Raw genomic sequence first — 16,120 nt, 5'->3', positions numbered from 1 at the left:
AAGGAGTTTTGTGAATTTTAATTCCCAATATCAAATCGGCAACTCCTAGATCTTGCATATCAAATTTACTAGAAAGCATACGCTTAGTAGCATTTATGCTTGCAATGTTGTTACTCATTATTAGCATATCATCCACATATAAACAAACAATGATAACTTTATTTGGAGTGTCTTTAATTTAAACACATTTATCACACTTATTAATTTTAAATTCATTTGTCAACATGGCTTGATCAAACTTCGCGTGCCATTGTTTGGTGCTTGTTTTAGTCCATAAAGTGATTTAACAAGTTTGCAAACTTTATTTTCTTTACCAGGAAACACAAAGCCCTCGGGTTATTCCATGTAAATTTCTTCCTCTAATTTTTTCGTTTAAGAAAACTGTTTTTACATCCATTTGATGGATTTCAAGGCCATATACTGCACCTAGTGCAATTAACATCCGAATGGATGTAATCCTAGTTACAGGTGAGTATGTATCAATATAATCAAGGCCTTCTTTCTGTCTAAATCCTTTGACGATAAGTCTTGCCTTATATTTGTCAATAGTTTCATCAATTTTTATTTTTCTTTTGAAAATCTATTTTGAACCCAAAGGTTTGTTTCCTGGAGGAAAATCAATCAATTCCCAAGTATGGTTGCTCATGATTGAATCAATCTCACTATTGACGGCCTCTTTCCAAAAAGATGAGTCCGCAGCGGACATAGTTTCTTTGAATGTTTGAGGCTCATGTTCAAGAAGAAATATTACAAAATCAGATCCAAATGAAGTAGATGTCCTTTGACTTTTACTGCGTCTTGAATTCTCTTTATTAGGTATATTCTCCTTTGGTTATTCTCGAGGTCGTTTAGATACTTCACTAAATACTTCAAATCTAGTTTTATACGGATATATATGTTCAAAAAATTCAGCATTATCTGATTCTATTATCGTATTGTCATGAATATCCGGATATTCGAACTTATAAATAAAAAATCGACATGCTTTACTATTTGTAACATATCCAATGAAAACACAATCTATAATCTTAGGTCCTATTGTGACCCTCTTAGGTTTAGGAACTTAGACTTTGGCTAGACATCCCACATTTTGAAATATTTCAAGTTTGGTTTTTTTGCTTTCTATTTCTCATATGGAATAGACTGTGTTTTGATGTGGGAAACTCTATTGAGTATTCAATTTGCTGTAAGGATGGCTTCCCCCCACAAGTTTTGTGGTAAACCTGAACTTATAAGTAAGACAATCATTATTTTCTTTAAAATTCGGTTTTTCCTTTCTATAATTCCATTTGATTAAGGTGAGTACAAGATAGTAATTTGATGGATAATTCCATTTTTCAAACATATTTCTGCAAAAGTAGATTCATATTCTCCACCTCTATCATTTCTTATTATTTTTATCTTTTTATTCAACTGATTTTCAACTTCAGTTTTATATTGTCTAAATGCTTCTATTGATTCATCCTTATTATTCAACAAATAGACATAACAATATCTAGTACAATCATCAATAAAAGTTATAAAATACTTTTTTCCACCACGAGTTGGTGTTGACTTCATATCACAAATGTCTGTGTGAATCAATTCTAAGGGACTGTAATTCCTTTCAACAGATTTATAAGGATGTTTAGTATACTTAGATTCAACACATACTTGACATTTTAATTTATTGCACTCAAAGTTAGGCAATGCATTTAAGTTGATCAGTTTTTGCAAGGTTTTATAATTGACATGTCCTAAGCATGAATGCCATAAATTATTTGACTCAAGTAAGTAAGAAAAAGCTTGAACTTTATTATTATTAATAACCATTACATTCAGTTTGAAAAGGCCCTCAGTGAGACAGTTTTTTCCTAAATACATTTCATTCTTACAAACAACTATTTTGTCTGAAACCAAAACGCACTTGAATTCATTTTTGATAAGAAAACCGACAGAAATCAAGTTCTTTCTCATTTCTGGAACATGACAAACTTTGTTCAGTGTCACCACCTTGTCGGATGTCATTTTCAAGAATACTTTACCATATCCTTCAACCTTAGTCATTGTAGAATTTTTCATATAGATAGTCTCATCAAGTGCAGCAGAGGAATAAATAGCGAAGATTTCTTGAACCGCACAAACAGGTGATGTGGATCCTGAATCAAGCCACCATTTTTTCAGATTTCCTGCCAGGTTACATTCGGTCAGCATTGAAAATAAGCTTTCAACATCCCTATTTGTATCAACCATGTTGGCTTGACCTTTCTTCTTCTCCTTCTTGGAAACACGACATTCCACAGCCTTATGTCCAATTTTTCCACAGTTGTGGCAGTCTCCTCTGAATTTCTTTTTTACTTGGATAGTTCTTCGGTCTAGAAGGTTTCTTCCTCTTTTTTGATTTATTTGGACCATCCTCAACAATATTTTCTCCCATATTATTGAGTTTCCTTTAGCCTTCTTCTCGACAGCCTTGTTGTCTTCCTCGATCCTGAGACGAATAATCATATTTTCAAAAGTCATCTCCTTTCGCTTGTGCTTCAAATAATTTTTGAAGTGTTTCCATGAATGAAGCAATTTCTTGATTAATGCCGCTACTTGAAATATTCCGTTTATGATCATACCTACATTGGATAATTTAAAATCAATAACACATTCAACAATTTTAACAATAAAACTATTGAATTTGATCATATCTTCTACCAGGAGATCATGAATAATGACTTGTAGTTCTTGAACTTGGGACATGACAATCTTGCTATCAACCATCTTATAGTCCAAAAATTTTGCATCCACAAACTTCTTCAAGCCTGCATCTTCAGTTTTGTATTTCTTCTCAAGAGCATACCAGAGTTCTTTAGAGGTTTTACAAACACTAAAGACGTTATACAAGTCATCTTTCAATCCATTGAATATGTAGTTCTTGCAAAAGAAATTAGAATGTGTCCATGCCTTAGTCACAATAAATTTTCGTTGTCAGGAGTTCTTTCCTCTACCACAGGAACATCTTCATTTATAAATCGTTGCAAACTGAGTGTAGTCAGATAGAAGAACATTTTTTACTGCCAACGTTTGAAGTCAATACCAGTAAACTTTCTAGGCTTTTCTGCAGTAGCCATTGCTGTAAAAACTGGTGTTCTACTGGTTGAAGGCGTTGTGTTTGCTTCAAAATTTGATACATTTGTATCTCTCATTCTGTTTGACAAAACAAAAATTAAATAACATAATAATCAAGTAGGGATTTTTGTTCAACTCGATGAAGTTTTTTATATTCTTCAAATCGAAAAAAACAAAAACTCAATTAACTTGATGAAGATTTTATTTTTTCAAACCAAGTTAATCATTGGAGTAGAAAGTCTTTCGATTTTAGTCTCCAGCCCCTCAAACAGAATATAAGATGAAGCAGAACTATACAACTTGTTTCTAGTTTAACGATGAAGTTTTTATATTCTTTCAATCGTTAACTGAATGAATCTTGAATACTGATAAAGTTTTTATACTCTTCAAATCATTATTGGATTCAGACAGAGTAGAAAATCATAAAAGTTTTAATCTCCAGAATCGTAAGATACAAAAAAAAATAATTAAATTCCTTGAGCTTGTTATTCCTCTTGCATTAAGGTTAGTAAATCAGAAATACTAAATATGAAAAATAAAATAGTATCCGAGTCCATAAAATTTACTGTGTGTCCTTAAGGAATTTAATCCTCTCACTGTATCCGATGTTATAGATTATTTCCTCCATGATAAAACGGATAGAACATTAGAGAAGTAGCGGTACCTCAAACTTTTTCAATTTCAGCAAATTCAAAAAGCAGCAACATAATCATACAAAGACACATCTTTGTTTGTAAGAAAATATATGCAGAAGAGAAGAAAATTCGATGCTCAAAAATGAGAGGAGGGCTCTCTATTTATATAGCCAACAAGGTTTCTTTTAGAAAAGAAAGTGTTTGTTCAGAAGGAACAGGCCCCTTCCGAATCCACGAATTTCAAATTCCGTTTTCGTTTATTAGTTAATTCGGTAATTTTAATTCCACAAATTTAATTAATTCAATTAATCGTCAATTAATTAATTAATTAATAATTTTGAATTAATATTAAGAAAAAAATCAATTAATAAGATTAATAAATAAATTTTGTCTAAATAATTATCAATCAATCACATCATTTGCCGAAGTCGAGCTTCGCGACGACGACGACGGCGCGAGGGGCACCCTTTACTTAACACTTTATGAGTTAAAGAAAGTCTTTCATAATATAAGGACAAGACTTTTCCTTTCCTGTACCAATGGGAGAGAAATAATTTTTCATTTTCCCTTTATTTGATTTTCATATTTTCCAATTCTTATTTTTCATTCACACTTCACTTAAACCCAACATATATATATATATACTAAAAGTAAAATTAAAAACAGAAATACCTCTTGCCCCACGTCCTTTGTTCTTCTTCAAACCCCTTTCTTCTAATTATAAACCTATCCATGATTTTAAAAATACCTCTTGCCCCACGTCCTTTGTTCTTCTTCAAACCCCTTTCTTCTAATTATAAACCTATCCATGAAGCATGAGGATACTTTTGCAAGAAGTATACTCAATTAATTCATCACTGCTACTTCTAAATATGTGTGTCATTCTTACAGAATGGGAACTCATGAGAACTTGTCCTCTTATGCTTACTTTGTTACTTTGGAACTTTCATAAACAATAATTTCATCAGTTTGTAATTTTGAATTTTAAGTGTGTTACGTAAATTGAGATGAAAGAGGTATTTTATCGTTAGAGTGGGTAAATTTTTTTATACTTTTTTTATTTTATATTAACTGAATTTCTAAAATAATGTACATATATTAAGAAAGGGAGTATAAATTTTTTTACCCACTCTAACAATAAAATTTTGAACCATATTTTTTTTTAATTTTTTTATTTAATCAACCTCATAAAGATGATTAAATGTGAAATCATAAATACAAGTAGTCTTTTTTTGGAATATAACTTTATAAGTAGTGTAGTTAACTCCTAGAAAATTACAAAACTTCATTAATGGAAAGGGTAAACATGGAAAAAGTTTTAAACATTTTTCTTGAACTTTGAACAATTCAACTATTTTGAATAATGAAAAAAACTCTAGAAATTCAGTTAATATGGAATAGAGGAAGTATTAATTAGAGAATGAACTAGTGGTCTCAGGTCTGCTTATATAGATTTGGGCAATCCTCCCCTAATAAGCTATTTTTTAGGGTTGAATTAGGTATATGTGTTATATCTTTACATGATATCGGAGTCAGGTTCATTTCCGTTTGGGATTCGGATCCACACTTCAATTGGAACGGAATATAAAGGGGGTGTTAGAGTGGGTAAAAAGTCTCTCATTTCTTGGTTAACTCAACTTAAATACAACCCCCCCCCTCCCTTGCAACATAAGTGGAATACACCCCAAATTCTCGTCAAGTTTAAGAGTATTTTCAACACTATTTATTTCGGTCTTTTATTAAGAGCTTCATGCTTCTATAAGAGTCTACTTGCTATGTCATGTAGCAGATTGTGATATATTTAAATTTATTTAATCAAATAAAAGATATTTTTAAATTTATTAATAATTCAAATACGAAATTAATAATTTGCAACAAATTTAATGATATTTTTAATACTTCTTTCATCATGTATTTTGAGACTAACTAAAAAACAAGTGTGACGTAAAAAAACAAAGTATCTTATTGTTGCTCCCAAGTCGTGAAGTTTTTACTCTGCAGGGATCTCTATTTCCAAGATGCTGCTACAAATTGTTGGTTTTGCAGTTTTGTAGTGGAGTAGCTCTTTTAAGTAGGACAGTCTCGAATGACGCATAAGGTACGTCTTACCCAATTAAATTATGTGACTAAGGTTCACACTCATATTATTTACTTATATATGTAATATTGGGAGGGAAATTCTGAAATCTAGAGGATATGAATTGAGTAGGATTAAGATTGATACTTGAAATACAAATTCAAGTTGGCGTGGAAGTAAGGCTTGATACTCACGTTATTTTTAGAAAAATATACTTTTTGAATTATATGGAATTTTAATTTAAGATAATGAGGAGATCGACAATGATGTCACACATCATGTATGTGTAGAATGGATGAAATGAAAGCTCACCTCCGGAGCCTTGTATAATAAGAAGGTACTATCAAAACTTAAAGGTATGTATTATAAATTTAAGATGGTTAGATCGATTATATTGTATGAGATAGAGTGTTCTCCAATCAAGAACTCTCATATTCAGAAGATGAAAATTGCAAAAATGAAGATGATTGTTAAGGTGAATTTGTGGCATTCTAGAAGAGATAAGATTAGGAATGAAGATATCCAAAATAAAGTAGGAGTAGCCTCCGAATGGACATGATTAGGGAAGTGAGACTGAAATGATTTAAGCATGTGAAGAGGAAAAATGTGAATGTCCCAGTGAGGAACTGTGAGAGGTTGAAAGTATTGAGGGAGATGATTAGATAGAACATGACACATCTTGAGTTTATCGATGACATAACCTTAGATATGAAAGTTTGAAGGTCACAAATTAGGATAGAAGGTTAGTTGGTAGTTGAGTGTTCTCTCGCTTTTATGCAAGATAGGCTTGGTGGCTTTTATGCAAGATAGGCTTGGTGGTCATACTTGTATCTACTTTCTTACCATTAGTATTAGCATATTCTCATAGTTTCTTATTCTTTGATTTCGATTATTATTTGTATGTTTTATACTTCGGTTATCACATTATTTAGGTACCATTATTGTTCTTTCTTCTATATGTTGTGTACTGCTCTTCATTTTTCTTTATTTTGTTATTGTTAGTACTTTTAGTTATGTATTATTTTTTTTAATCTTTTTAAAAATACTTTATTTAAGTCGTGGATCTATCAGAAACAATCTTTCTTATAAGTTAACAAAATACTAAACTAATCACTCCAAACTCCGGAGTATTTTCTATAAGATCTTGCGACATGATTATATGTGGAGATATGCCTCTACTTCAGTTAGTTGTTGTGTTATTTTTTCCATTCATATTTTTTTCTAGTCTATACAATTGATTAAGACCGATTAAAATAATCAAATGAATGATGAATTTTAGTGATTATTTGGTGCCTTATATAAAAGATATTATTTTGAATACTATTATTTCTAATGAGATTTTTTAAAATATATTTCAAAAAATAAAAACTCCTCAAGTAGAGTTATAATATGTGAGTTATGGTTTATTAATATGGTGTTCATTTTTTGTTTTAATATAATGCTATAGTGTTTTATTTATTTGCTTTAATTTTAAAATGTGATACTACTTACAATTTTTTTTCGTACGCCATTGTATATGGGGGCTTGGAGAAGGAGTGGGAATACGAAAAACACGTGGGATAAAACAATTAGTTGCATTAGGGAAGCAAATAGGGAAGTGCTAGAGTGTCGAGGGATAACATTGGTGGCCACCGAGGGAATTGGTGGTGAAATAGATCAGTTCAAAGCAAAGTAGAAGTAAAGAACTACGTTGGTGGAATGCAAGGAGGAGGAGGAGAAGCGGATGAAGATGGAGGCGAAGTTAGCAATTACAACAGCAAAGACAACAACTCTCAAATGACTCTATATTAAGCTAAGGGACAAAAATGGAGATAATAAATTGTAAGTGCTCGCGAAGGCAAAAGGGAGAAAGACCCGAGACCTGAATCATGTGAAGCGCATCAAAGATGAGGAAGGCCAGGTGTTGGTAGAAGAAACTCTCATTAAACAAAAGGGCAAGTTTACTTCCATACACTTTTGAACGAAAAAGGGGATAAAAATGTTGTGCTAGGTGATTCAGAATATTTTGAGAGATATCAAATGTTTGGGTACTATATGCATATTAAGGTTGATAAGCCTACGCGCGTTATTATCACGAGCAAGGGAAGAGTGATCGAACCTGATGAGATTCAAGTGAGTTTTAGAAGAGCACAAATATAACAGGTACGGACTGTTAACTGGTTTGTTTAATGTCATTTTTAAGATGATTAAAATGCTCGAAGAATAAAAATGGAGTACAATGATTCCGTTGTACGAGAACAAGAGTGATATTCAAAATTATAACAATTATAGGCGTATCAAGTTGCTAAACCATACTATGAAAATTTGAGAAAGTGATGAAGTTGAGAGTAGGGAGGGGTATGTCCATTTCTGAGAACTAGTTTGAATTTATGCCCAAGCGATCGACTACATAAGTCATCTATCTTGTTAGGAGATTGGTGGAGAAATACCAGGCCAGAAAAGCCATACAGAGTCCTGAGAAAATCCTCTACATATGCCTGGAGGCTAGAGGTGTACCAGTGGCTTGCATTAGGGCGATAAAGCACATGTATGATGAAGCTAAAATGTGAGTTAAAATGGTTGGAGGAGACTCAGAGCATTTTCTAGTAGAGATGAGGTTGTACCAAAAATCAGCTTTTAGCCCATTCCTATTTGCCTTGGTGATGAATGAATTAATGCAAGTGTGTTATTTATGAATGAAATAATACTGATTGGTGTGAGCAACAAAGTTAATTCTACGTTGGATGTGTGAAGAAAAACCCTGGAACCTAAAAAGTTTAGGTTAAGAAGGATCAAAACAGAGTATTTGGAGTGCAAATTCAGTGAAGCAATACAAGAGGCATGCGTGGAAGTGAGGCTTAATGTGCATGTTATCACCAAGCTAGATAGTTTCAAGTATCTTGGATTTATATTCTAGGAAAGTGGAGAAATCAACGATAATATCACACATCATATTTATGCAACGTGGATTAAGTGAAGGCTTGCATCCTGAGCCTTGTGTGATAAAAAGGCACCATAAAACTTAAAGGTAAGTTTTATAGAGTGATGGTAAGATCAATTTTATTGTATGGGGCAGACTGCTAGCTAGTCTAGATCTCTCATGTTTAAAAGATGGTATGTTGCATAAATGAGGATATTGAGGTGAGTTATGGGCATACAAGGAGCAATAATATTAGGAACAAGGATATTCGAGATAATGTGAGAGTGGCCTCCGTGGTGGACAAGTTGAGAAAAATGGGATTGAGATGATTTATACATGTGAAAGTAGATGTGTAGACAACCCAATAAGGAGGAGTGAAATGTTGGTTATAGTATGTAAGAGGAGAGGTATATGTGTGCCGAAGAAGTATTGGGAGAGGTGATTGGATAAGACATGAAGAAACTTCAGGTTATCGAGAATATGACCTTAGATACGAGGGTGTGAAGGACGCGTACTAGAATAGAATGTTAGTAGGTAGTGGAGTGTTGTTTTTCTTTTTGAGGGTTTAGGCTTGTTGGTGTTTATTATTATATTAGTCATATTATTGTAGTTCTACTTTTTGATATGTATCTTATATTGTTTACTATATTTTGATTATAACATTATTTTGTTGTTCTTATTCCTTTTTTATAGGCTTTATATTGTTCTTGTTAGTTCCTATGTTTTTTACACTATTTTCTTTTTCTTTATACTTGGATTTGTTATACTTGAATCGAGAGTCTAATGAAAATAATTTATCTATCTTTATGAGATAATAATAAAATCTAGATACATTATACTTCTTCAATTTTTATTTATAGAATTTCAATGAATATAAGCTTAATGGTCTCTCGAAGACGCTAGAGGTTCTAGAACTAATGAAAATACAAAAACACCTCACGTGCAATTTGAACTTTAAAAATAATTAGTAATATTTGTGGTTGAAATGTCTTCTTTCTTCTTCTGCCCCCCCAATATTTAGGAGACCAAGGAATGAAGAATATATTTTCATTGTATATCTTCAATCGAAATGACAAAATAATATTGGGGGGAGGAAGCACCGCAACTAAAGTTTAATATGACAATTAATATGAAAATAAATTGAACACGAAAATTTTATGTGGAAACCCCTCTAACAGATAGAAGGAAAAAACCATGGGATAGAAGGATATCACTATTTATATATGGAGTACACTGCTCTCAAATAGAAGGAGAAAACAAGAGAAAATAATAATTAACACTTCTCTCTTGTAGAAGGAACAACTACTAAAGAGGACACTCAAGACTACAATATTTATCTTGGTGTATAACTTTCTTTGTATTCTTACTCTCTCTTTCTGAATGCTATAAATGAGGGCAAGAGACCCTCAATTTATAGGAGAAGAAAACGCGTAAGAAAATTACACGTTAATTTTCTACGCATTGTTTTTTTTTCTTTTCTGTCAACATTTGTTTTTCAACAAATGCTGCATACACTTTTTTGATATAATTCAAAAAAGGAGGCAACAATTGTTGACCCTTTTTGGGCAGCAATTGTTGACCTTTTGTTTTCCTTTTATTCTCCCACTTGAAGATTTAATTGAGAATCAATTAAGTCTTCACACCATCCTTTCTACTCAATTACTGCAATGTTACGTTTCTACTAGGCCAATAGAAGAAAGACATCATATGAACTTGTTACTGTTGATTGGCTTCGTAAACATATCTGCCAGGTTGTCATTAGTGTGAATTTTTTGAATATCTACACTGCCTTTTTCCACCTTCTCACGGACAAAGTGATACTGAACTCGTATGTGCTTTGTCTTTGAATGAAATGCTGGATTTTTTGCAAGATGCAAAACGCTTTGACTGTCACAAAATAGAGCAACCTTCTTTTGTTTGTGCCCGAGCTCCTCCAGTAACATCTGCATCCATATTGCTTCTTTGCTAGCTTGTGTAGCTGCTACATATTCTGCTTCCGTTGTAGATGTTGCCACGATAGATTGCAGTTTTGAAACCCAACTTACAGCTCCTCCAGCAAGAGTAAACACATAATATGTGGTGGATTTACTTTTATCAAGATCACCCGCATAATCTGAATCAACATAACCTTTAACAGTAAAGTCTGATCCTCCATAACACATTGCAACAGCTGAGGTACCCTTGATATATCTCAGGATCCTCTTAACAGTATTCCAATGCTCTCTACCAGGATTAGCCATGTATCAACTAACCACTCCCACTGCTTGTGCAATGTCGGGTCTTGTACATACCATAGCGAACATTAAACTTCCCACTGCTGATGCATACGGTACTCGAGACATCTCCATCCTCTCTGCTTCATTGCTAAGACTCATATTTGAGGATAACTTGAAATTAATAGGAAGTGGGGTAGAAATTGACTTACAGTCTTGCATCTTGAAGCGTCTCAAAATTTTCTTCAAGTAGTTCTTTTGAGAAAGCCAAATCTTTCTATTATTTCTGTCTCGGTGAATTTGCATCCCTAGAATCTTATTTGCTGGTCCCAAGTCCTTCATTTCAAACTCCCTAGCCAACTGTGCCTTTAAATTTGTGAGACGATTTTTGTTGGGCCTGCTACTAACATGTCATTAACATACAACAACAAAATAACAAAATCTTTATCACCAAATCTCTTGTAATAAACACAAGGATCTAAACTGTGTCTGCTGTATCCAAGGCTTATAATGAAGGAATCAAATCTCTTATACCAACATCTCAGCGCCTGTTTGAGACCATATAGAGATTTGTTCAACCTGCAAACCAAGTTCTCTTTTCCCTGTTCTTCAAAACCTTCTAGTTGGAGCATATAAATTTCTTCTTCAAGCTCTCCATGAAGAAATGCAGTTTTGACATCTAAATGCTCCAAGTACAAGTCAAATATAGCACACATCGCCAGGACCACTCGAATTGTTGTGAGTCAAACCACCGAAGAAAATATCTCATTGAAGTCTATACCTTCTTTCTGAGCGAATGCTTTCACCACCAATCTTGCACGATACTTCTCCACTTAATCATTACCATTGCGTTTGATCTTGTAGACTTATTTGTTTCCAATGGCCTTCCTTCCTTGTGGTAATTGAACAAGATCCCATGTTTTATTTTTATGAAGAGCTTCAATTTCTTCTTGCATTGCTGCCACCCACAGAGATGATTCTTGGCCTTTAATAGCCTCGTGAAAAGTTGAAGGCTCTCCATCTTTTATTAATAGACAGTATGCAACATTGCTCTCCATAGAATAATTTGAGTGTCAAGCTGGTTCTCTTCTCTCCCTAGTTGACCGTCGAACTTGTGGAGTTTCGATCTCAGCTTGCTCTTGTTCTTTGTGCTCTGATACTACTTCAGAAGAAACTGGAATTTCTTTTGTTTTTTCAACTTCAACTGTAGTAGTCTCTGATTTTTCTTTTGAAGTGCTACCTTCTTTTACTTGTATCTTATTTTCAACAAATACAATATCCCTGTTGATTACCACCTTGCGGGCAGTGAAATCCCACAAGCGGTACCCCTTGACTCCATCAGCATACCCTAAGAAAATGCATTTTCTGGATTTTGGATCCAACTTTGATTTTTCTTGGGTGTTGTACATAACATAAGCAGGACTTCCGAATATATGTAAGCGAGAATAATCATCTGGTTTTCCTATCCACATCTCTATTGGCGTTTTTAGATCAATTGCGGTTAATGGTGACCGATTGATCACATAACAGACGGTTTTGACTGCTTCTGCCTAGAATAGTTTTTCCAGCCCTACAGTTGCTAACATAGCTCTTGTTCGTTCCAACAGGGTTCTATTCATCCGCTCTGCTACTCTATTTTGTTGTGGAGTATATGCCACCGTGAACTGCCATTTAATACCTTCTTGTTTACAGAAGTTATTAAATTCATCACCAGTGTATTCTTCTTCATTATCTGTCCTCAAACACTTGATCTTTTTCTTCGATTCAAGTTCCACCCGCGCTTTGAATTCTTTGAAAATTGGAAAAACATCTGCCTTTCTTTTAATTGGATACACCCAACTTCTTCTGGAGTAATTGTCGATAAATGAAACAAAATATTTCGCTTCTCCTAGGGACTCCACCGGTGTTTGCCAGACATCAGAGTGGACCAGATCTAATATTTCCTTGCTTTTAGTAGAGAAACTGCTAAACTTCAGTCTATTTTGCTTACTGGTAACACAATGCTCACAAAAAGGTAGTGAGACCTTTTTGAGCTCGGGAAGAAGCTTTTGCTCAGCAAGAATCTTCAAACCTTGTTCCGACATATGGCCAAGTTTACGATGCCATATCATCATTGATTCTTCAAATGAACTTGCTGACGCGTTTGATGTTTCTCCTTCTTCGTGTGTTTTACCTTTAAGCACATATAGATTTGCAGCAAGTTTTTCTGCTTTCATCACTACAAGCTCTCCTTTGGATATTCTCATGACTCCACCATGAGTCTTATATGAACATCCATTATCATCTAGTTGTCCTAAAGACAATAGATTTTTCTTCAAGTCTTTTACATGTCGTACCTCCTGGATGGTACGTACCATGCCATCATACATCTTTATTTTGATGGAACCAATACAAATAACATTCAAAGCATGATTGTTTCCCATGAACACAGACCCTCCTAAGATAGGATTATATTGATGGAACCATTTTCTCCGGGAAGTCATGTGCCATATTGTTCCTGTGTCCATGATACAGACATCAACGAAACGTTTTCTGCCTTCATTATTTGATATTGCCTCACTACATAAGATATCGCCATCATCCGAGGTATATGCAACATTCCCTTGAGCATTTAATGGCTCAAGGTGTTCACTCTTCTTCTTGAACCAACAATCTTTCTTGAAGTGCCCTTTCTTGCCACAGTTGTAGCACTTGATATTCTTCTTACTTCTTGATTAAGATCTACCATGATTGTGACTCCCACTAGGGCCATGTTCCGTTGGTCTTCCTCTCATCATCATCAAAGCTTCAGCTTGCTGTGAACTTGCTAATCTGTCTTCCTTGTTTTTGCGCCGATTTTCTTCTTTCAAGACAGCGGCTGCAATTTCATCGAAAACTAGACTATTTGTATTGTTCGTCAGATTGATGATTAGTTGATCATACGTGTCAGGCAGACTTTGAAGTAGAAGCTCCGCACGTTCAGTCCCCTCTATTTTGCAACCCATTGTTCTAAGTTGCAAAAACAGAGTATTCAAAGTATTGATGTGTTCAGTAACTGACATAGACTCTGCCATTCGAAGAGTATACAATCTTCTTTTTAAGAAGATTTTATTATGCAAAGACTTGGCCTCATACAACCCTGTAAGAGTATTCCATATTTCTTTCGCTGTCTGCTTTTCCGCCACACTAGACAACACTTGATCAGCTAATGCCAAGTGTAGATCAGCAACTGCGTTGTTGTCTATGTCATTCCACTTGCTGTCATCAACAAAGTCTGTCGGTCTGCCTTCAATTGCAGCTAAACAATTGTCTTTTCTCAATATTGCTTTTATTTTCATTTTCCATAATGAGAAATTAGTCTCATTGAATTTTTCAATGTCAAACTTTATTGTACTCGATATTGTTATTTGCTTCACACCCTTCTAGATCATTTCTGAATATTTTTGTGAACAATCGTGATAAACTGCATCGTCACCAAAATTTACTATTCACGTGAATAGTACTATTCATTGAATTTACTATTCACGAATAATATCTTTACATAAAACAGACAGAATAACCGAGGGATCTGATACCACTGTTGGGGGAAAGAAGCACCGCAACTAAAGTTTAATATGACAATTAATATGAAAATAAATTGAACACGAGAATTTTACGTGAAAACCCACTAACAGATAGAATGGAAACACCACGGGGTAGAATGATATCACTATTTATATATGGAGTACACTGCTCTCAAATACAAGGAGAAAACAAGAGAAAATAATAATTAACACTTCTCTCTTGTAAAAGGAACAACTACTAAAGAGGACACTCAAGACTACAATATTTATCTTGGTATATAACTTTCTTTGTATTCTTAGTCACTCTTTCTGGGATGGTATAAATGAGGGCAAGATGTCCTTTATTTATAGGAGAAGAAAACGCGTAAGAAAATTACGTTTTTTTTTCTTTTCTGTCAACATTTGCTTTTCAACAAATGCTGCATATACGTTTTTGATATAATTCAAAAAAGGAGGCAACAATTGTTGATCCTTTTTGGGTAGCAATTGTTGACCTTTTGTTTTTCTTTCAAATAATTCATATTTTGGAAGTATGTTTAAAATAGATAATATAACTGTCAAAAATACGCCTGAACTATTTTTTTTGAGTTTCATACCTAAATTATTGGATGCGAGTTTCATACCTAAACTATCACTTATTAGTTTGAGAAACACACTTTAGAGGTGTGTGTAATACATTCTTTCTACTCTCTCTATTTTTTTGAAAAACAACTTGTCAAATGGATAAAATATTGCACTTTACCAAAAATTAAATAAACTATTAATATTAATTAAAAGTTAAAACTAAAGTATTTCTATCCCCCAAAAATATTTTTAAAAAAAAAAATTATTTTTTTTAAAAATAATTTGCTCACGCACTCCACTACCTCTTCCTCCCCCCACCACAAACCTCATCCTTTTATTTTTCAATTTTTTTTTGAAATTTCTTTTATAAAGTATATTTAAAAAATTCATACTTCACTCCCTCTCCCACTCTTTTCTAAAAAATGTTATTATTTTTATTTTAAAAAAATAAAATTATGTCCACCCCATCTAACCCTCCGCTCTTAATTTATATTTATTCTTTTTATATTTTTCTTATTTTGTGTGATATATGTACATATATTTTTAGGAAAATATTTTTTTCTACTTGCATATTGAATATAACAAAAATAAAAATTTTATTTTAAGAAAAGTATTGCGGCAAGTAAAAAATACTTTTCGAAAATCATATGTATATATCTAACATAAAAAGAGAAAAAAAAAAATTAAAAGCGGAGTATTATGTAGGGTGGGGTACAATTTTTTTTTAAAAGAAAAATAAAAATATATAAATTATTATTTGAAGAGGAATTGGGGGGAGGGGATGAAGTAAGAATTCTAAAAAAACTTTTATATAAAAAATTAATAAATAAAAATAAAAATAAAAAAATTAGGTGAGGGTGGGGGGGGGGGTATGGTGAGAGAAAGTGATGGAGTGAGATAAGAAAAATATTTTATATTTTATTTTATAACTTATTTTGGGTGGGAGTTAGTAATACTTTAATCTTTAATTTTAACTAATTCTAATAATTTATTTAATTTTTGTAAAAGTAGAATGTTTTATCTATGTGGAGCGTGATGTGGCAATTTTTTTAAAAATAAAAAAGTGAGTGTAGTATACACACCATGATGAGAGT

The 16,120-nt window shown here is 33.1% G+C and overlaps 1 protein-coding gene across 1 annotated transcript; it reads right to left on the bottom strand.

The window, feature by feature from the left end:
- Positions 1-1,880: 1,880 nt before the first annotated feature.
- On the bottom strand, positions 1,881-3,173 carry LOC129884372 (uncharacterized). Its single transcript, XM_055958681.1, has 3 exons — positions 3,065-3,173; positions 1,975-2,834; positions 1,881-1,889 (listed from the first exon to the last, which is right to left on the bottom strand). The coding sequence occupies exons 1-3, from the start codon at positions 3,171-3,173 to the stop codon at positions 1,881-1,883; spliced, it is 978 nt and encodes a 325-aa protein (XP_055814656.1).
- Between the last annotated feature and the right edge of the window lie 12,947 nt (positions 3,174-16,120).

Source organism: Solanum dulcamara, chromosome 4 (assembly GCF_947179165.1).
Source record: "Solanum dulcamara chromosome 4, daSolDulc1.2, whole genome shotgun sequence".
NCBI lineage: Eukaryota > Viridiplantae > Streptophyta > Magnoliopsida > Solanales > Solanaceae > Solanum > Solanum dulcamara.
This window is presented reverse-complemented; position numbering and strand designations above follow the sequence as displayed.